The sequence below is a fragment of the Rhinopithecus roxellana genome, chromosome 12, assembly GCF_007565055.1.
Source record: "Rhinopithecus roxellana isolate Shanxi Qingling chromosome 12, ASM756505v1, whole genome shotgun sequence".
Taxonomy (NCBI): Eukaryota; Metazoa; Chordata; class Mammalia; order Primates; family Cercopithecidae; genus Rhinopithecus; species Rhinopithecus roxellana.
Window position 1 is genome coordinate 67,443,036 of NC_044560.1, and position 21,402 is coordinate 67,464,437.

General features: G+C 41.7%; 1 protein-coding gene and 1 long non-coding RNA gene across 3 annotated transcripts in view; both read right to left on the reverse strand.

The window, feature by feature from the left end:
- DDAH1 (dimethylarginine dimethylaminohydrolase 1) overlaps positions 1-9,800 on the reverse strand; it is a 142,607-nt gene extending 132,807 nt beyond the window's left edge. Inside the window, exon 1 of one of the 2 annotated variants that reach the window (XM_010382555.2) lies at positions 9,350-9,800. In XM_010382555.2, the coding sequence (XP_010380857.1) occupies positions 9,350-9,652 (303 nt within the window). In that variant the 5' untranslated portion in view covers positions 9,653-9,800. Of the gene's footprint in view, positions 1-8,789; positions 8,851-9,349 lie in introns of those variants that run through there. The other variant, XM_030941887.1, reaches the window with a different exon arrangement.
- A 2,890-nt stretch (positions 9,801-12,690) lies between these two features.
- The window catches only part of LOC115900685, a 116,427-nt gene continuing 107,715 nt past the window's right edge, over positions 12,691-21,402 (reverse strand). Inside the window, exon 4 of the long non-coding RNA XR_004060347.1 lies at positions 12,691-13,231. This is a non-coding gene — a long non-coding RNA (uncharacterized LOC115900685). The remainder of the gene's footprint in view (positions 13,232-21,402) is intronic.

Genomic DNA, 21,402 nt, shown 5'->3' on the forward strand with positions numbered 1-21,402 from the left:
ATTAATTCATTCATTTCACCTTTTTCAATCATTTCAGGCTAAAAATGACTATATCTATACCTTATTTGGCTAATGTGTACACAGCTAATTATAGGAAGGCTACTTTTAAGCAGGTATCTTTTTTTTTTTTTTTTTTTTTTGTCTTTCTTTAGAAAAATAACTTACTGTAGTTTTGGAAGCCAAAAGTTAAATATTAGAAAACTAACGGTTCAGCATCAGGAATAGAAATCAGCACACACATATGGAAGGTTTATAAGAAAGAATTACCATGGGTAAGTCAAGACTTAGTTATAACAGAAAACACAACTTATAGCACATACCTCGTCACCATTTACTCTCCATTTCTTCAGGCCACTGGTTCACATTCACCACACAAAAACATCAACTGATAGACACTGAGGAAAGTGATGTGTGATGGCAGAAAGTATGTGGGTCTAGGATCTTACACTATTTCAATGGTTTTTATTTAAAGTCTTCTATAGAAAAAATTACTTGTCAAATGTGCTACAAACGGTTGCGTAAGCAGAGCTTTTGAAATAGATTTAGCAAATTCAACTGCATCTCATAATGGATTATCATTAACAAGGCATGAGTTCATATGATTAGTTAATAAGCGGAACAAGTATAACGTCTTTGGTTGAATAAAATCCAGTATTTTTTATTTATCAAACTCCAATTTCATTTCACAAATGTAAGTTATCATCAGCTCCCCATCCACTTTCCCCCATCTTCTTATCTCTTTCCCACCCTACACTTTCTCTCCCCCACAACCCGGGCTCCAAAACGAAAAAAAACCCCTCAGCTATTTGATCTTAATATCACTGCAAAAATCAAAACCAGTGTCTCCTGCCCCCAAACAGTGGGTATCCCCACCTGGCAGCCTCCTGTAGCTCATGCAAAATTCAACCCATAATTATAGATGCATTCTCAGTTTACGCTGCACTTGAGATTCAATGGTGACTACAGTCAAGATGGAGAGATTAGTGAATAAAAATACATTTCAACAGCAAATATAAATTAGTTTCGTCTTATTTGCCATTGAGTCCCTGATATATGATGGTTCAACTTACAATTTTTTGACTTTACAATGGTGAAAAAGTGATATGAATTCAGTAGAAACCATACTTTGAGTACTCACATGACCATTCTGTTTTTCACTTTCAGTACAGTATTCAATAAATTACATGAGATATTCAATACTTTATTTTAAAATAGGCTTTGTGTTAGATGATTTTGTCTAACTATAGGCTAATGTAAATGTTCTGAGCATGTTTAAAGTAGTGTAGTCTGAGCTATAATGTGTGGTAGGTTACAGGTATTAAGTGTATTTTCAATTTATGGTATTTCCAACTTAAGATATGTTTATCTGGATATAATTCCATTATAAGTTGAGGAGCATCTGTATATAACTACACACTACAGGATGAAAGGTTTTCCTGATATACCCTCATGTAACAAATTATGGGTCAAGGGGGAAAATCCCCCAGCAAAGAATATACCGATAACTTATAGGACCCCCCACCCTCCACCGCCAAGAGTGCCTTACCAGAATCTAAATGGCAAGCTCAGGATATGTTTAAGTTTCAGACTTAAAGTAGACTTTAGTCAACTCGAGTGGGCTACATTGTTCCCAAACTGTGCTAGTCAGGAATCCTAGAAGGGGTGCCAGACCATTATGGAGCACATGGATAAGAGTAAGAGGGAAGTACACTTAGAAATGAGGTGTGCAAAGTGGCCAAATCCCTCTAGACCCAAAAGAAAGAACTAGTTATGCATGTGTTTCTTTTGGTGAACTTGGAATTGGATCTGAAATTTCAAAAGATCTGAGAGGGCACGGGTGGGTTTTTCTCAATTCTACATCTTTTCAACATTAATAAAATTAATCTTCACTGGACTATTACCCCCATCCTATCTCATCCTGTTCTCTGTATCTGGAAGGTTGCTCTTCTCTGCCTTCCCCTGGTTAATTCTCACTCAATAATGGCTCTTCTGGGAAGCCTTGGTGTGAGTGAGACACATCTCCTTGAGCCTTCGTGGCACTGGGCAGAGTTGCATCATAAAATCTGCCCATGTTCTGCAACTGTCTGTCACTGATCTGCCTCCCTCAATGGACTGTGAGGTCCTCAGGGGCAGTGGAAGTGTCTAATTCATCTGTATCTCCCCAGCACCAAACATTCGGTCTGGAAGTAACACAACTATTATCCCTTTACTATCAAAAGCAGAGTCATTTTTCATGCAATCATGGTACTCATAGTTAATACCACACAAAAACTGGAAAACTTTAATATTTCTTAAGCAAAATAATGACAAAAGAATCAAGGCAAAAGGATGGAGATGGAGTTTCGCTCTTATTGCCCAGGCTGGAGTGCTGTGGCATGATCTTGGCTCACTGCAACCTCCACCTTCTGCTTTCAAGTGATTGTCCACCTCAGCCTCCAGAGTAGCTGGGATTACAGGTGCCCACCACCATGCCTGGCTAATTTTTGTATTTTTATTAGAGACGGGGTTTCACCACGTTAGCCAGGCTGGTTTCGAATTCCTGACTTCATGATCCGCCCACCTTGGCCTCCTAAAGTGCTGGGATTATGGGCATGAGCCACCATGCCCAGCCCAAAACATCTTTTAATAAAGGCAAAGGTTTACTTACACATATTCAAATAGAGGAAAATGCTGATGTATATATCTTCACTGAGATGATAACTTACCCCTATAAGCCCATCCAGCTGCAAAAGCAGCTTAAATGATACAGTTCTTTTAATTTGCTAACCTAAACTAAGGTTCTTATCCACACTGATTTGTTGGACAAAATTAAACCAACCTTGTACTAGTTTGTGCTTTTCTTTGTACTTTGTCATGCTGATTCCTCTTGTCGTAGTTGCTTGGATGATCTAAACATTTAGAAACAAAAGTCCAAAGTCTGGTGATTCATTGCTTTCTATGGGATGCTACTGCTCCTTCAGCAGCATCAGCTTCAGGAAGATGATGTACATTATTAAATTACTTGACAATGACAAAGTGAACTAGGATGGCATTACATACACACTTTTTGGTTTTGTTTGGTTTGGTTTTGTTTTTTTTAGACAGAGTCTCACTCTGTCGCCAGACTGGAGTGCAGTGGCGCTATCTTGTCTCAGTGCAACCTCCGCCTCCCGGATTCAAGTGATTCTCCTGCCTCAGCCTCCCATGTAGCTAGTACTACAGGTGCCACACACACATTTTTAAATTGGATTTGTTGCTTGAGATTATGCCTGCTTGTCTATTCAGATGAAAAGCACCTGCTTATGAAATGAGCCTGAGAAGTCTGACAGATTTAATATCTAATATCAGTTTAGGGGAAGTGATGGAAGCTAGCTTCAAAGGTCAGGTGAATATTTTGATGGAACTTCAGAGAATTCAGTTATGGTAAGTAAATATTTATGGATAACCTGAAATAAATACTGCACTGTGTTCTGTATAAGATATAAATGAAATTTTTTCTTTTTTATTAAGGTTTTATCTTTAATTATGATACTCCCTTGATAAGAAGGAAGGAACACTACACATATCCAGATCTCTAGTCAAAAAAATGAGGCTTTCTGAAATGGTTACAGATTTTAATAGCAAAAGCCCATAAAATTAATAACCAGCACTCACTTTTAAAACATACACCTCCAAATTTATATTGAGAATTATAAGATGCCATGGATAATTTACTTATGACACAAAGGCAGTGGAAGATAAATCTGTTTGTTCAAAAGTCATAAGTAGATTTTTCTGTTTTTGTAGTTTATATTAATGGATGGATACCTACCATTATTATACTAAAAACTAATTTTGAAGAAATCTGAGCTTCATAAGAATTCAAATACATGCAAAGGCAATGTTCCAGCATATCTGAGTTACAAGGGATCTAGCCCTGCCTTCTTAGTTTTATAATGGTTCTCTAATGAGTCTAAGAATCTCTGCAGAAAGCTTATTTTCAGCTAGTAGTATCTAATACAAGTCACTCCCTATTCATTTTGTTCCTTATTTTCAAGGCTTTCAAGATCAACTGTACAGGAAGAGACTACAGTATTGGATGCATCCCAGTCTCTGGAACACATCAATTTCCAAACGTTACTGCCAAGGCTATGTAGAAGAGTCAAAAAATTTTTTTAAATCCTGAAAAGGAGCAGTTGTTCTAACTAGTTGAAGGTGATGATTTATCAAGAACTGTTAATCTGCTGCAATGTGAAGAGCCCCAGCACATTGACTTTCCATCTTGGTGTCAGAATAATTTCTAATTATGGTTTGGGGCAGTTTTCTCACTTGAAGCTAAACAGAAATTTGAGGAAACGTATGCATTTAAAAAAGCAATCATCCACTCTGCTGGTAAATAAAGACACAATTATGCACAAACTGTGCCTAGGCAATTTAGGGGGTTATATAAATGACTGAACTGTTATTTTTAAACTGAAGTGAAAACAATGTATTCTCATTTATGAGAGAAGGGAAGTAAAATGATTCACTTAGTGTTCCAGTTAGATTGCATATCATTAATGTGTAAAATGGGATTTAGGTAGTTATTCTACATAGATTTAATGTTATGTTAGGATTAACTACAATTGGCAACAAGAACTTCATGCAAAAAATGACCTTTAGATTTTCATAAAAACCTCATTTCTGCAACTTATTATTGTGTATGACTTTGGACAAATTACTTAACCTCAGTTACCTGAGCCTCAGTTTCCTTATCTTTTGAATAGGGTTAATAATACCACCTCTTTTAGGATTCACACACATTCAAAAACTTGGCATTTGTTAGCTATAGCTATTAGACATTATCTTGATGTTCACTTGCCTCCAGGATGAACATATTTAGGCTTTTTCCTAACCAGAGAATAAACCCAGAACCAAAATATATAGGTCCTAATAAGTACCCTAACAAAAGGGGAACATCTATCCAAATTACATTCCCCATCCCTTCCATTTATGTCCCCATTGCCCCATTTGATGCCTAATTCCACTTTTGGGATTTATTACCTGGTGCTAAGCATTGACTTCTTCCTGAAGAGGCCCCTAAAAATGCAAATGCTCAAGGAAACAATAATTAAAGCTATCATCACTTTGTAAGAATGCATTTGTGTGGTTTTCTCCAAGACAAAATTATCCCACATACTAACACTTGGTAGCTGGGAAAGGATAAAATAGCCATTAAAAAGGAGCAATCCTTGTCAACAGGGTAAATGACAAATAAATTTACAAAAAAAGTAAAGGGGCAAAAAGGCACAGGACATATTTTGCAATTTTGCTTAAGTAAGTTTTGTCAGTTAATCATTCATTAGGTACTAAGAACCTTTGGACAGAAACTCAAGAAAATGGCATTAGTAGTTGCCTCTAAGGAGGAGAACTGGTTAGGCAGGTGCAAGAGCGGGAATAGAAGGGCAACACCCACTTTCACTGCATATCCTTTTGTACCCTTTGATTTTGGCACTGAAGGCATGAATTATCTAAACAAAAGTTTTAATTAAAAAAATTCAATCCTCACACCCTGTTATTTCTCCTACATCATCTTTTAGATTATTTGTTTACATTATATGACATTTAAACATTGCCTTTTGGCCGGGCACAGTGGTTCATGCCTGTAATCCCAGCCCTTTGGGAGGCTGAACCAGGAGGATTGCTTGAGCCCAGAAGTTCAAGGCTGCAGTGAGCTATGATCATGCCACTGCACTTCAGCCTAGGTGACAGAGTGAGACCCTGTCTCTAAAAACAAACAAATAGAGAAGTTGCATTTCTTCCCTAAAAAGTAAGTTGGAGTCATGTAAAATTTGATAGGCCTCTAAAGACTGATTTTTCTTTAAAGTATTAAACATAAAAAACACTCAAAATCTAAAGATACAAAATTATTAGACAATTAACATTATTTACTGACTTTCTGTATATACAGTTTCCTTCACTAAAACTTGGGCTTCCTGCACACAGGGGCCATGTTTTATATGAGGCCTCACTGAGGCAAATACTGGACTTTCACAGGAATACTTTCTTGAATTCCAAGGAAGAAAAGCCATTAAATGAAACATGGTATTTTGATTAAGAAGAAACTTCTCAAGATTTTTATAAAAACAAACAAAACAACAATAACAACAGAAAGAGGGACAGGGACAGGGAAAGGGAGTAGAAGAAATAGCTATAAACCACCTACATTCATAATAGAACTTTTGGGACCTTACTGATTGCGAATGCTTGTGAAACACCAAACACGTCATAAGGAGGGAGAATTAAGGTTAATCTAAAATAATGAGAACATTTGTTCAACAAAATATTTGCTACATGCCTATTGTGTGCAAGGCCTTGGTGACAAAATGTTGACCAATGCAGACATGATTCTAGCCCTGACAGGTTCCATAATAGTGGGAGATACAGAATGGTAAACAGGCAATTATCATGTGGTATGATAAATATAAAAGGAAGTTTATAGAGTTTTAGGAGCTCATAAAAGGAGAACCAATTCCATGCTTGGAAAAGTGATGTCTAAGTGGGACTAGAGTTTTGGAGTTCTCTAAACCCTAGTTCAAATCCTGGTTTTACAGGTTATACTCTATAACCCTGGCTAATTTATTCAATCTCTCTAGGCCTCAGTTTCACCAACTTTAAAACAGGAATTATGATAGTACTGAGTTCAAAGAGTTGATGTGGGTATCAATGAAATGCACATCATAAATCTGATATGGTGTGTTGCAAGTACCCAATAAATATTAGCTACTAATATTAGTGATAACAGTAAACTGAGAACTTAAGGCAGCTAAAAGGGAAGAGAGGAAGGAGGAAGAGTACCCAGACAAAGGGAAAATGTACAAAAGAAAAGCAATAGTCTGGCGAGCTGCACTGAAAGAACCTCGCTTGATCCATGGGTCAGGGGGTGCTTGGGGTGGGATCAGAGGTGAAGCTGAAGCTGGAAAGGCAAGCACAGCCCAGCTCAATGGGTTTATCGAAGCTCAGTGGGGGCCCCTTGAGAATTTTAGTCAGAGAAGGGACAGGATGAGATCTGAGTTTTTAAGAGACCAGTTTGGCTACAGTGTGGGAATGGAATGGAAAATGACAAGACTAGAGGCAGAGATCAGTGATGAAAATGTTAAAATAATTCCTTGGCTACTGTGGATTTTCACATTCTGCATCTTGGGAATGCAGACATCACATGAAAAAAATATATAGCAATCCAAAGAGGGTCTTCAAGTAACTATCTTCTTGTATTAGTATTTCATTTATTCATTCATTCATTCATTCATCCACTCACTCAACAAGCATTAACACCTACCAAGGCGGGGAGCTGGTGCTGTGAGAGATTGCTACAAGCATTGACCTACATGACCCTGCTCTCCAGAAGCATCCCATCCAACACTGACTGCCCATATTCCTCTCCCTGCCCGGGAGGCCTGTTACCCTGGTGACCCAGATCATGTGCAATGCAAAGGCAGGCACCAGCAGGAGACGCAAACCCAGAGGCAGTATCACATAGTAGAAAAATGTCACTAACTACATCAGTGTATAGCTGACTTGTTATTAAAGGAGTAAATCTTCCATGACCCATTGCTAAGTGAGTAATAATAGTCAACATTCATCAAATGTCCTGTCCTATGAATTTCAGGTAGATTAATAAATTTATTACAACAACTTTGTGAAATAGGTAGTATTATGCCCACCATATAGATGAGAAAACTGAGGCAAGAAACACTCCCTAAAGGTCACAGAATTAGAAAGTGGTGGAGCCGAGATTCAGTCTGTTTTTATCCACTACACCATGTGACTTCTGGCAGTGGGCCACCAGGCTGATATCAGAATTAAACCAATTTAAAATGTATGCTTCAAAATCTGGGCAGGGGAAAAAGATCACTGCTCACTTAGGTATCAGGGAGGCCAAAGGTTGGAAGCTTTTATTAAAGGAATAAAATGAAATGGATGAATAAATATGGTGACAGTCTCTTGAGAAGAAATTGGACTACTCTCATCAAAAGAGTGCCATCTTGAAAGGGTTTTCAAATCGATTTTGCTCTTTTAAGTTCAAACCATAGCTCTGCCATTTGGCCTAGAACACATTAGAAAGTATTCAAATGGGATTACATGCCTTATCAGTTTAAAAGACTGGGACATCTCACAGACTCAAAGATGGAGAGGTGTGGCAAACAGATCAAAGGGCTAAGAGAGATCTGTTACTCTTCTGGTTTTCTGCTAATAGAAGCTGATTATCTTAGTAAGAAATTAGTAGAATATGCCTATTTTCTCAGGGCATGTAGGATTCCATCAACCAAGTAGTGGAGCAGGTGAGGAATAAGCATATTTTATCCTAAGCTCTATGAAGCATTTCCAATGTGAAGTGAATACAGACAAAACAGAAAAAAAATTCTTAAATCTCCAGAAATGAAAGAAACCACTAGCTTCTTGCAATGCCACTGGATGCCAATAGCAACGGAGTCTTGAGCCTGGGCTCTTAACTGGCAATGAGAAGAATCCCAGACCAGATGGCATTTTAAAATCCAATCTCACTCTATTTGTCTCTCCCCACTAACCTACATTGCACTTAAAGCAATCAGCCATTTCACAAGCTGCAGTATTTCAAAGTAGTTACAACCCTTGAGAACAGAAAAGCTCTCTTAATTGCTGTGAGTTTAAAAATATAGACAATAAAAATTACGGAATTTGTGAAACAACCATCTCTTAATTAAACACACACCCAACACCTCATAGAGTAGAGCTTTTCAAACCTAGTCCATTCATGCACACATTTAGCACAGCTCACCAACACAACACTTTCCTTCCATTCATTCACTTACTGGTTCCGTTCTTTCGGACTCGCTCGCCACCACTGAAAACGAACTTGAGAAGCCCCAGGTCTGTGGGCACCGAGACCCCGTTAATTCATCCAGCTTGTCCTGCTCCAACCTCCACACAGGACTTGGGGGCTTCGGTGTCACGACTGGCGCTGCCCCCTGGAGGGACGCCCAGCCTCCACCTGCCCTCCCAGAGCGGCACCCCTCGCTGCCCCTGCTCCCTATGAAACACTCAAAGTTGCACTGTCGTCGCTGCCGTTTAATTTTCAGAAATAAAAACGCCCGTGAGATGGACTCCCCGGCCCACCCACCTGCCCGAGACCGTACAACCACACTGAATTGGATCCTCCAGAAGGCTGTCGGCAGCCTGGAGGTGTGAACAATGAACTTCTCTCTGACTCTGACACACACACACACACACACACACTCGCCCCACGACGGGAAGTTGTGAACTAGCCCAGGTGCCAATGGCGCTACTCCCCAGGCAACGCGGCTGCCGACGGGAGGGGAGGGCCCGGCGCGCGCCCCGGCCGCGCCCCTCGAGTCGCCGGGCGGGCAGTTACCTCCTTCCTCCGGCTCGGCGCCCCGGGTCGGGTGATGAGGGCCGTCTCCTCGCACACCACGGCCACGTCCTCCACGAACACGCAGTCCGGAAGGCTCTCGTCGGCCGGCAGCTCCACCACCTGCAGCCCCAGCTTGCTGCCCAGCACGCCCACGTAGAGCTGGTGCTGCCGTTCCGCACGGGCGACGTCCACCTCCTCGCCCTTGGCGCTTCTCAGCGCGTGCTGGCCGAGCGACTCGGGCAGCGCCCGCACCACGGCGTGGGTGGCTCGGCCGAAGGCGGCAGGGTGGCCGAGCCCGGCCATGGCTTCGGGAGGCTTAGGGGCGGCGGCAGAGGCGGCCGGGTCCTGCCGCGGGCAGTGCGCTCCAAGCTGCGAGCGCCCGGCGGCTCCTCTTGGCAGCCGCTGAATGTGGTGCAGAAGGAGCCCAGCTCGCGCCCGGAGCCCTGCCCGCGCGACTGAGCATGCCCAGAGCTCCGGGCGCCGGCCCGCGCGCAGCCCGCGCGCCCACTCCGGCGCTGGCGGGTCTCGCGCCAGCCTAGGCGGGAGTTGTGGCGGCGAGCACCGCGCGAGGAGTGGGGCCAGGAGAGGCGGCCGGGGAAGCAACTAGGGCAAGAAGTATGTTCAGGCGGGGGACCTCGGCGAAAAGCCACCCCTACCTAGACCTGGCGGTACCTGTGTTCTGTCGCAGGTGCACACCTCCCATCGTCCCCAGCGCGGAATTGGAGAGCCAGCCTCGGTCTGGACAGAGCGGCTGGAGGGCTTCTTGGTTTTTGCCTGAACAGTTTAAACCTTGCTTACTTACAAAGTCTAGTCCACTTTTGAAGAGCTATTAATGGCTTACAGATTCTTCATTTTAAGCTTAAATCCCACGGGTCCCAGTTCTGTTTTCTGGCCTTACCTAAAGTACAAGTTTTTTTTGTTGTTTTTTGTGTTTGCGTGTGTGTGTTTTTTCACAAAACAGCATTTGCATATCTGAAAACAGTTCTAATTATCTATGCCGCCTAACACCATCCTCTACCCCCAGCCCTAACCCTCCAGTCCTGGAGCCCAAACCACTGAAAAGTAACTAGTGATTTGGTTTCCAAGTCCTTTCAACATTCTGGTCAGCTTCCTTTTGATACACACCAATTTGCTTGTATCCTTTTAAAATCATAGCATCCGGAAAAGAAACAATTCTTCCTGTGTGGTCTGACCAGCACAGACTACAGCAGCACCCTTGTTCCAGATGCTGGGCCTCTACGAACACTGCCTAAGCCTGTATTCACTTTTTTGGTGGTCTAGGGCCAAGGCCCAGGCTCCAGCCTTCTTGCCAGAACTCTGATCCCAGCTTTTAGGAAACTGGATTTCTAGGAGCAGGTCTGTCTGAGTATCCTAGAATGGTTGCCCCAGTTGAGCCCGGAGATGTGATCTGCCTTCTCTCCCCTCCCACAAGGGTGGTGTGAATTTATAAATGAGCTTCAAAATTCTCAGCTTCACATTTGAGGAGTTTTTTTTGTCTGTTTGTTTTTTGTTGTTGTTTTGTTTTGACGGAGTTTCACTCTTGTTGCCCAGGCTGGAGTGCAGTGGCGTGATCTTGGCCCACTTCAACCTCTGCCTACCCAGATCAAGCAATTCTCGTGCCTCAGCCTCCTGAGTAGCTGGGACTACATGTGCGCACCACCACTCCCAGCTAATTTGTATTTTTAGCAGAGACAGGCTTTCACCATGTTGGCGAGGCTGGTCTCGAACTCCTGACCTCAGGTGATCCACCGGCCTTGGCCTCCCAAAGTGCTGGGATTACAGGTGTAAGCTACCATGCCCTGCCCAAATTTGAGGAGTCTTAAGGACAGCTCTGACACTGATGTTGGGAAGTGAGACCAAAAGTAAAATAACAAACCTTTTAGACCTACTAGGTAGTACTTCTAAAGCAAAATTCTTAGGGGATCCAGGCTGCCCCATTAGACCCAGTTTAGCGTCAGAAATCACTTAATGGTGTCCTCAGATGGAGGATTCTCAACAAAGTTACAGGTGAAAGTTGATCTTAAGTTTACCCAGGTTAAATATAAAAGTTATGTATTGCCGGGCGCGGTGGCTGAAGCCTGTAATCCCAGCACTCTGGGAGGCCGAGATGGGCGGATCATGAGGTCAGGAGATCAAGACCATCCTGGCTAACACGGTGAAACCCCGTCTCTACTAAAAAATACAAAAAACTAGCTGGGCGAGGTGGCGGGCGCCTGTAGTCCCAGCTACTTGGGAGGCTGAGGCGGGAGAATGGCGTGAACCCGGGAAGCGGAGCTTGCAGTGAGCCGAGATCTGGCCACTGCACTCCAGCCTGGGTGGCAGAGCGAGACTCCGTCTCAAATAAATAAATAAATAAATAAAATAAAATTTATTTATTTTTAAATTAGTTCACTATTTATTCTTTTTTTTTTTTTTTTTTTTTGAGATGGAGTTTTGCTCTTGTTTCCCAGGCTGGAGTGCAATGGCACGATCTCAGCTCACTGCAGCTTCTGCCTCCCGGGTTCAAGCGATCCTCCTGCCTCAGCCTCCCGAGTAGCTGGGATTACAGGCATGTGTCACCACACCTGGCTAATTTTGTATTTTTAGTAGAGATGGAGTTTCTCCATGTTGGTCAGGTTAGTCTCGAACTCCTGAACTCAGGTGATCCACCCACCTCGGCCTCCCAAAGTGCTGGGATTACAGTCGTGAGCCACTGCACCCAGCCTATTTACTCTTATTATATATTGTTTATTTATTTAGCTCCCGTGTTAAATAAAGTGTAGGACTTCATTCTGCCTTTACTGCAGACTTTACCAGACATTGAGGCTCCATATGTCTCTAACTGGCCACCATCTAGCAATCTTCATTCATGTCTGTGCCTTGTTGGACCTGAAAACTTCACTTACCACTCAGTGCCCTGAGTCTAACTATGAACAGGGCTCTGTGTACCACTCTAGGCTCATGTCAATCTAGCAGCCAATTAAAACCTGATGTTAGCCATGTCTTTCAGTACTGAAACTGGGTAACTGTTCTTTTAAAATCTAATTTTGTAGTTATCCCTGTTAAATGTTATTTAGTTCTTTCTAACTTGTCTAGTTTTGATTCTGTTATCTCGTGCATTACTTATTACTTCTAATTTGTGCCATCTGAAATTTGATAAGCATGCCTCTGTCTTCTCTAAGCAGTTGTCAAAAAGTGTTAGAATGTATATATTAGTAAAAAAGAATAATAAAATTACCAAATCCAGTAGATTATAGTTTACATGCTTTCACACTTCAGCAATGAAGGACTGTTTTATTGATATGTTCATTTTTTCCATGAATATTTATTGAAAATTCCCAAGGCACATCACCATGTTATGCACTTCAGAGTCACAAAAGAAGGAAGCACAAAGACATGATCCTTACCTTGAAGAGCTCACAATCTCACTAGGAAAACAAGACATCCAGAATTGGAGCTGGGGTAAGTACACATGAGAGGTATACATAACAAAGTGCTACAGGAAGATGAGGGAAAGCGAGATCTCTATGGTGGGTGGGAGTGGAAGAAAGCTGCTTGAAGGTGATTGGACTTGGTTTAGGCCTTGAATAATTTTTGGATGTGAGTAACTGAAGGAGAGAATGAGAATTCTAAGGGAAAGGCATTTTCAAAGGACAGTAGGTAGATCAATTTACATATCTAATAGCTGCTGTAACAAAACAACTCCAACACATATAATGGCACAAAGTTGATAGAAGCTTATCTCTTGTTCACTTAAAGTCTAACACAGATGTTCCTGATTGGTTCTCAACTCTTTTTTCCAAGCAATATTCAGGGATCCAGCTTTCTTCTATTTTGTGGCTCCAACTCTTCTACATGTGGCATCCAAGTTTTCCATGCTTACTGTATTAGTCAGTTCTCCTGCTGTGAATAAAGACATACCCAAGTCTGGGTAATTTATAAAGGAAAGAGGTTTAATAGATTTAGAATTCCACATAGCTGGGGAGGTCTCACAATTATGGCAGAAGACGAAGGAAGAGCAAAGAGATGTTTTACATGGTGGCAGGCAAGACAGCTTGTGTAGGAGAACTCTCCTTTATTAAACCATCAGATCTCATGAGACTTATTCACTACCACGAGAACAGTACAGGAAAGACTCACTACGATGATTCAATTACCTCTCACCTGGTCCCTCCTACAATACATGGGAATTATGGGAGCTACAGTTCAAGATGAGATTTGGGTGGGGACACAGCCACCCCATATCACTCACCTTCCTCAAACTGAAAGAACAAGAAAGAATATACAGCCACCAAATGTGAAAGGCTTAATGGGTCAGGCCTAGAAGGGATGCATATCACCTCTGCTCCCATTCTTCTGTCTAAAATTCTGCCACCCAGCTACAATAACCTTGAGGGAGGACTGGAAAATACAGTCTGCTGTGGGTCTAGAAAGAAAAGAAAACACAGAGCTGGGGAAACAGCTGACTGGTGTCTGCCCCCAGAGAACTGTGGGGAAAATGGAAAACAAAGGTAGAAAAGTGGGCTAAGCCTTCATCAAATGAGCTGTGGAGAGGCATATGTTGTGGAAATTAAAAGCATAGCTTCTAGAGCCAGACTGTGTAGTGAAAGCTTGGCTCTACTATTTCCTTGTTTTGTGATCTTAGGCATGTTACTCTTTGCCTCAGTTTCAACGTCATCTATAAACGAGGAGTAATGAACACATTATCATAGAGTTATTATAAATGTTAATATTGCAAAATGCTTAGAAAGTGCATAGAATAGTAACTAGAGCCTAATAGATGCTCAGTAAATATTATCCATTGAGAGGTTTTGAATAGAAGGCTTTGCACGTGATTTCCTACTGAAGGCCAAACCACACGTGCACATTCACTGAATTATCAGAGTCATATAGCTGCTTGAAGGTATGCCTTCCAATAGAACTAGTGGCCTTCCTAGGTTGACAGACCAAATCTCACCCACAAGTGTAATCACAGATTCAATAAATATTTATTGAACCCTTGCTAGGTATTGTGCTAGGCACTGGGGATGTAATTATAAATGATAATGTATGGCTTATGGTCAAATTGTTCCTTTTGCACTTCTGGACATTTCAAGAGCTTTATAAGCAATTTCCTTTAAATTCCCTCTGTCTGACATACCTAAAGCTATTTCTGTTCTGGTTGGATGTTGATTAACACAGGGGCAAGTTTTCTTTTCCATTGCCAATATTGCTGGTATCTTGCCTTATTTGAAGTCAATTTTAGATAGCAAGTATCTGAAGATTAAAACAGGCATTCCTGTCTTACTCTTTTCTTACTCCATTTTAGCAGATACAAGATTTACTTTCATAGGAGACGGGTACTTTGAGGTGGGGGTGTGTATTAGTCCGTTTTCATGCTGCTGATAGAGACATACCCGAGACTAGTTCCATGTGACTGGGGAGGACTTACAATCATGGTGGAAGGCAAAAGGCACGTCTTACATGGCCACAAGGCAAGAGAGAAAATGAGAATCAAGTGAAAGGGGTTTCCCCTTAGAAAACCCTCATACCTTGTAAGATTTATTCAGTACCATGAGAACAATATGAGGGAAACTGCCCCACATGATTCAATTATCTCCCACTGGGTGCCTCCCACAACATGTGAGAACTATGGGAGCCACAATTCAAGATGAGATTTGGGTGGGGACACAGCCAAACCATATCAGGGTGGGAATTCTCAAAGAGAAGGAGGGCTCAAGGGTGTCCTTGCCCATCCTAAGTGCTAGAAATATTGGACCAAGTAAGTACCATAAATCTGCAATTTGACACTAGTCCTGAGTGTTTTAACATAATTATTACATAAATATTTACTGTGAAAGAAGCCCATTGCTGCAGATTACCTTTTATATCCAAGGAGTGGTGGTGTTTGGTTGAATGGGCAGGCAGTGAGTTACAGACCCTGAGAGGGTTCCACGGTAACCAGGACTCTGGTTCCTAAAATCAAGACACATAGCCTCCTAATCTTAGTTTCTCCTACTTTCATCTGGGGTTTCGTTCATTAAAGAAACATTTACTAAGCATCTACAGTATGTATGGTAGAGGAATACATAAAAGCAGTGGATAAGGCATGGGTTTTGATTCAGACAAGCCTGAATTTGATTCCTGGCCCTCCTACATTCTGGCTGTACCACCTTAGTGTACCCAAGACCCGTGTTTCACCATTTTCTTTCTTGCTTGAAGCTGTAGAGGACTGATTTTCATGGACTTCATCACCTGGGATCCCATTTTTGTTGGTTTTGATGAATGGGATATACTTACAGGAGACTGGAGGACAAGAGGGGAGAGAGATTGGGGTATTTATTTCTCTGGCTCCCTTCCTGCTTTTTCATGGTTGTAGCAACAGCTCCATCCTTCTACAATCATAGCTTCTGCTGGTGGCCCCTATTCCATGGTTCCAGCTCTCAGCTGGGTTCTGGTAATGCTGTTGCCTTCCATTATTCCATCTAGGGGTGGTATTGGCTTCTCGTGTTTGCTAGTCTCTGGGTGCCTCAGTGTTCCTCGTTGGTTCTCTTTACCTGCCCACACCTCTAAAAACATTCCTTTTATTAAACATGCTCTTCAGAATTGTTTAAGTATGCCATTTGTTTTTTACCAGGGCCCTCACTTATAACTTACTTGTTATGTACATATATGTGTATATGTGTGCACACACATTGTCTTGAATTGGTGTGTAAAGTAGGAATTATAATACCTTGTTCTCAGAGTTTTGAGGCTGAAATGTGACTGCATGTACAAAGAATCTGAGCATTGCTTCTAGAACACAGTAAGTACTCAATTGTGATAGCCACTAATATTAACAGTTATTGTGTCCTTGTGCCAGGCATTGTATTAATTATGGAGTATCCATCTGCCTCTGTATAAAATGCCTATTTTCACCACTTAAAATACCCAAGTCCTTCAAATGAGATAACATAAAGTGCCCACAACAGTGATAGGGACACTGGAAGCTCTCAGTGCTTTCTGCACTTCAAAGTTCAGCCTTCTCTGGTCCCCACCTCCTCCTGTGCAAGCAACACATCCCTTTTCTGAATTTCTGTAGCTCTTTCTGTGTTCCTCTGTTGGGCCTCAGAAAACAATGCCCCAAAATGAAGGCCTCAGAAGCAGCCTCAGAGGTGTAGGTTTGTTCTCTGACCTTCTCCTGCTCTCCTGTCTCTCAGTCCCATGCCCCACTGAGGCTAGGCTCAGAAACTAGAATCCCTCTTCCCTGAGACGGGTCATAGAAACCAAAATGCCTTTTTCCCCAAAGCCAGACATAAAACCTAAAAATATTACTCCAATTTTCCTTCTGCCCTATTTCTGTGAAAAGTGGCCATAAAGAAATTATCTGACATACCTTGTTTGTAGATCATAAGACCCCTATTCCAGAGAAGGTCTTGTCCCACCCCCAGAAGGAAGGAATGCTGCTCAGAGAGGCGAAGGAGAATCTAGGCAGACAGACCTGGCTGGGTTTCCTCGCTCAGTTTGTTAGCATTGGATCATACACTTTTGGTCCACTCATATTTCTACATGGCTGTCCATACTTTGTTAAACCTAAGTATAAAATAGGTCAATTTCTCCTGTGTCTTTGGGTCTTCATTCTGAAGGCTCCCATGTATACACCCTAAATAAATTTATATGCCTTTTCTCTTATTAATCTGCCTTTTGAGAGTTGATTTTTCAATGAAACTTCAAAGGGCCCTTGGTCCCCACACCACTCTTAAATGCTGCTTATTACTTTCTCCTAGCACAGTGTAATAACCCATGGATGCCAGTCATCTACCTCATTACAATGACATTAGGGGCTAATGAGATAACCAAAATATCCTGAAAAGTTCTAAGTGCTATATAAATATGTTGAATTTTAACAAATTTGTGATGTATTATGATGATAAGCAGAGGTGAGTGTTGCTCCAAGCTTTTCTTTTAGATTCAGTGGGTACATGTGCAGGTTTGTGACATGGATACGTTGCGTAATGCTGAGGTTTGGGCTTCTATTGAACCCATCATCCAAATAGTGAACACAGTACCCAATGGCAAGTTTTTCAGCCCTTCCCACCTCTCCTCCTGCCTCTTTTTGGAGTTCGTAGTTTCTGTCGTTTTAATCTTTATGTCCATGGGTATTCATTGTTTAGCTCCCACTTATAAGTGAGAACAGTAGTGCAGTATTTGATTTTCTGTTTCTGCATTAATTCACTTAGGATAATGACCTCCAGCTGCATCCATGTTGTTGCAAAGGAAATGATTTCATTATTTTTATGGCTGTGTAGTATTCCATGGTGTATATGTACCATATTTTCTTTATCCAGTACATCACTAATGGGCACCTAGGTTGATTCCATTACTTTGCTGTTGTGAGTGGTGCTGTGATAAATATATGAGTGGCAGTGTCTCTTTGGTAGAACAATTTCTTTTCCTTTGGGTAGAAGTGGATTGCTGGGTCAAATGGTAGTTCCCCAAACTTTTATATCAGCTATTTTTTCAGTTTTTCAGAGCTTCTTGCAGCATTATTTTTCCAGAAGTATGTTTATGATCATTTGATATTCAATATATATTTATGGGGGAAGAAATAGTTTGAGGGGAAAGACTTCAAATTCTGGGAAATCTAAATGTAGAAGAAAAGAAAAACATTTTTCTACAGTTAAAATTGTTATATATGTGTATGTATGTGTACACACACACAACAGGGCTCTGATAATCCCCTTCATTTCCTTGTGAAATGAAGTTGCTTCATTTTCTTATGAAGCACAGAGATACGCCAGTTTCGCAATGCCAGGGAATCGCTGTATTTGCTTTTGTGATATTAACGCACAATGGTTTTAACATAGCATTGGTATATACATGTCCAAAGAATCCTTTGCTTCAGTGATGCTTCTCTCTCATGGCTTCTTTTCTTCTGCCAGTCTGTCTCTCTCCCTCTGCTTCTACTCCATTGCTTTTCCTCATTCTTTCCTTTAAATGTTGGTGTTTCCCAGAGTTGTCTAGCCTCCATCTCTTTTCTTCCAACTTTACATGCTCCCTGCTTTGGATGAGCGAATCTAGGCCCATGACTTCAAATACACCCCAGTGCCAACATGGCTCAAACCTTCATTTCTGGTCTTTTCCTGCCTAGCTTCAGAACTGCCTAAAAGACATCCCTATTTGGCTGCTCCACAGGCATTCCAAAGTCGACATCCCAAAGCACAGCTCATCATGTCCTGCCCAGGATTGCTCCTTCCAATCCCTATTTCATTCATACTAGTAGTTGCTTAAGCCAGTAATCTGAGTGTAATCCTTTACCTCACATTCTCCTTTACCTCACATTCTCCTTTACCTCCACATTTAATCAATCACCATGTTTTGACCAATCAATCCCCTTAAAATGATTCAAATCCACCCATGTCTCTTCATCCACTCTGCTACCGCTTCGTCCAGAAAATAATTATTGGTTTCATAGATTACTGCAACAGCCATCTTATCCAAAGCGGTCTTTCTAAACTGCAAATCTAACTACCACTCTCTTGTCTAAATCCTCCAGTAGCTTCGCAGTATCCTCAGAATTAAGTCCACATGTTTTACCATAGCCCACCCAACACCCCACCTCCGTGATGTGGCCTCTGCCTACTTGCCATCCTCATTCTGATCTCATCCCTGTTTTCTCTTACTTGGGCTTCTGTGCATGGTTTCCTATTTCCTGGAATGTGTGTGGCCCCATCTCTGCTTGGGTAATTCCTAATCCTCTTTAGACTCATTGAAGGCATCACTCCATTCAAGAAGACTTCCCTGGGTCCCCAGGTTGGATGAAATGCATCTGTATCCCTGTTTTGACTCCTATGACAAAGCACTGTTTTACTTGCTAATCCAAGGAGCTCTTGGCAGACAGGCACATCTTTTTATTACTGGATCCTCAATTCAGGTGTGTAGAGAATGACTGAATTAAAGCAATAGATGGCATTCCTCTCTCCCCATTCTCATCAGCCCACTTTCATATGAATGGGTTTCGGTTCCTGTAAGATAAGAAGGTTATACTAGGCCCCTTCCAGCTTTAAGAATCTATGATTCTGTTGCTCCCAATGCTTATAAATTGCTATTGGAGAGTGGAGAGTTCATAGTCACAGCTGTGTGATCTTGTACAACTTGCTTGACCTTTGTGAGCCTCAGACCCCTCATTTGGAAAATGAGGATAGTAATATCAATCTTACATTGTTCTTATGAGGACTAAATTAAATTAACTTAGACAACATATGAAATATGTTCTTCCTCTCCCTTCTGCTGAGGGAGCCCTTTGTTCAAAGGAGCCCTTTGTTCAAATGCTGGCTCCACTACTTACTATCTGTACAATCCTGGTCAATTAACTTCACATACAGAGCTTCTGTTTTTTTCATTTGTAAAACAAAGATTACACCTATATTATGATGTAATGAAGATTAATGAGATGATCCACATAAAGCTTTGCAGCATGTAGATATAGCAAGTGCTCAACAAATGTTAGCCACTTCTGTGATCATGGAGGAGGAGAAGTGGGAGGAGGAGGGAAGAAGAAGAAAATATGCAAAGCATAGCAATAGTTGACTTTCAACAAAGGTTACTCCCTTTCCTCTTTCCTATTCCATTCTTGGTTGGGGAAAGCTTCATTTACCCATTCGAGGGTCAAATCCCATTACAATAAAATTGTTGCCCAACTTCCCCTGCTGAATGGGAACCTTCTTATATTAAATTTTGGTAAGAATTTCCTACATTTTAAATAATTCAAGTTACTTAATTCAATATGTTTGACAACACAATAGGCGTAAATCTTAGAAATATAGATCATGTAAACACTGTCAGATTATTTCCCCACACTTTCTTTTTCTTATCAGCACCATTATAAAATTATAGAGGAGTTCCATATATCGGGACCTGCATCGGGCAAAAGGTGGGGTGGGGTGGGGGTAGAGGTTCCAAACTTCTAGTGGGTTTATGGAGAAAGCCTCACTGTCCCTAGTACCTGAACTCTTACCTCTGAGGTGGTTGGGTTTTTTGTTTGTTTGTTTTGGTTTTGGTTTTTTTGAGACATGGTCTCGCTCTGTAACCCAGGATGGAGTGCAGTGGCACAATCTCAGCTTACTGCAACCTCCACCCCAGGCTCAAGCAATTCTCCCACCTTAGCCTCCTGAGTAGCTGGGACTAGAGTTGCATGCCACCACACCCAGGTAATTTTTGGTTTTGTTTTTGTATTTTTATAGAGACAAGGTTTCGCCATATTGCTCAGGCTGGTCTCAAACTCCTGAACTCAAGCGATCTGTCTGCCTCAACCTCCCAAAGTGCTGGGATTACAGGCATGAGCCACCATGTCCAGCCTCAAGATAGTTGTTGCACGCTTCTTTATTTTGCCCTTCACCTACTTTCTCCTCTGAATTATCTTTCCTCAGCTCCTTCTTATCATGCATTTACGTTTCTTTCCCTTTGTTTCAGTTATTGTTGATGCACAAAAAACCACCCTGAAACCTAGTGGCTTAGAACAGTCATTTTGTTTGGCCCATGATTTGTGAATTAGGAATTGGGGGAAGGCTTGTGTCTCTGATCCATATGGAGTCCATTGGGGCAGCTGAAGCTGGGAACCGCTTTCCAGCTGACTTTCTCGCTTACATCTCTGGTGCCTCAGTGTTGCTCAGCCTGACCTCAGCTCACCCCCTCCACACAGGTCCCTTCTTCCAGAGCTTCTTCCTGTGGCTCAGGATTCTCATAGAATGGTGGTCTCAGAATAGTCTCATTTCTTGGTGGTTGGCTTCCTTCACGTGAGAAGTGGAAGCTGCGATGTTCTTTAGGGGCTATGCACATAGCTAGCATGGCATGATTTCTGCTATCCTATACTGGTCAAAGCAGTCACAGGTCTGCCCATCAAAGGGAGGAGAACAGACACTTTCTCTTGATGGAAGGAGTGTCTATCATTAACCAGTCACACTCTTAGTATCAAGTTCTGTTATTCTTTCATTACAGTGTTTCAATAATATTTTCAGAAAAAATTCTTTCAGTTTTTGAAATTTTGCCAATTTTTTTTTCTGAATTAAAAACAGGGTCCATAATACAGATTTATTTACACAACTAGCACTAGTCAC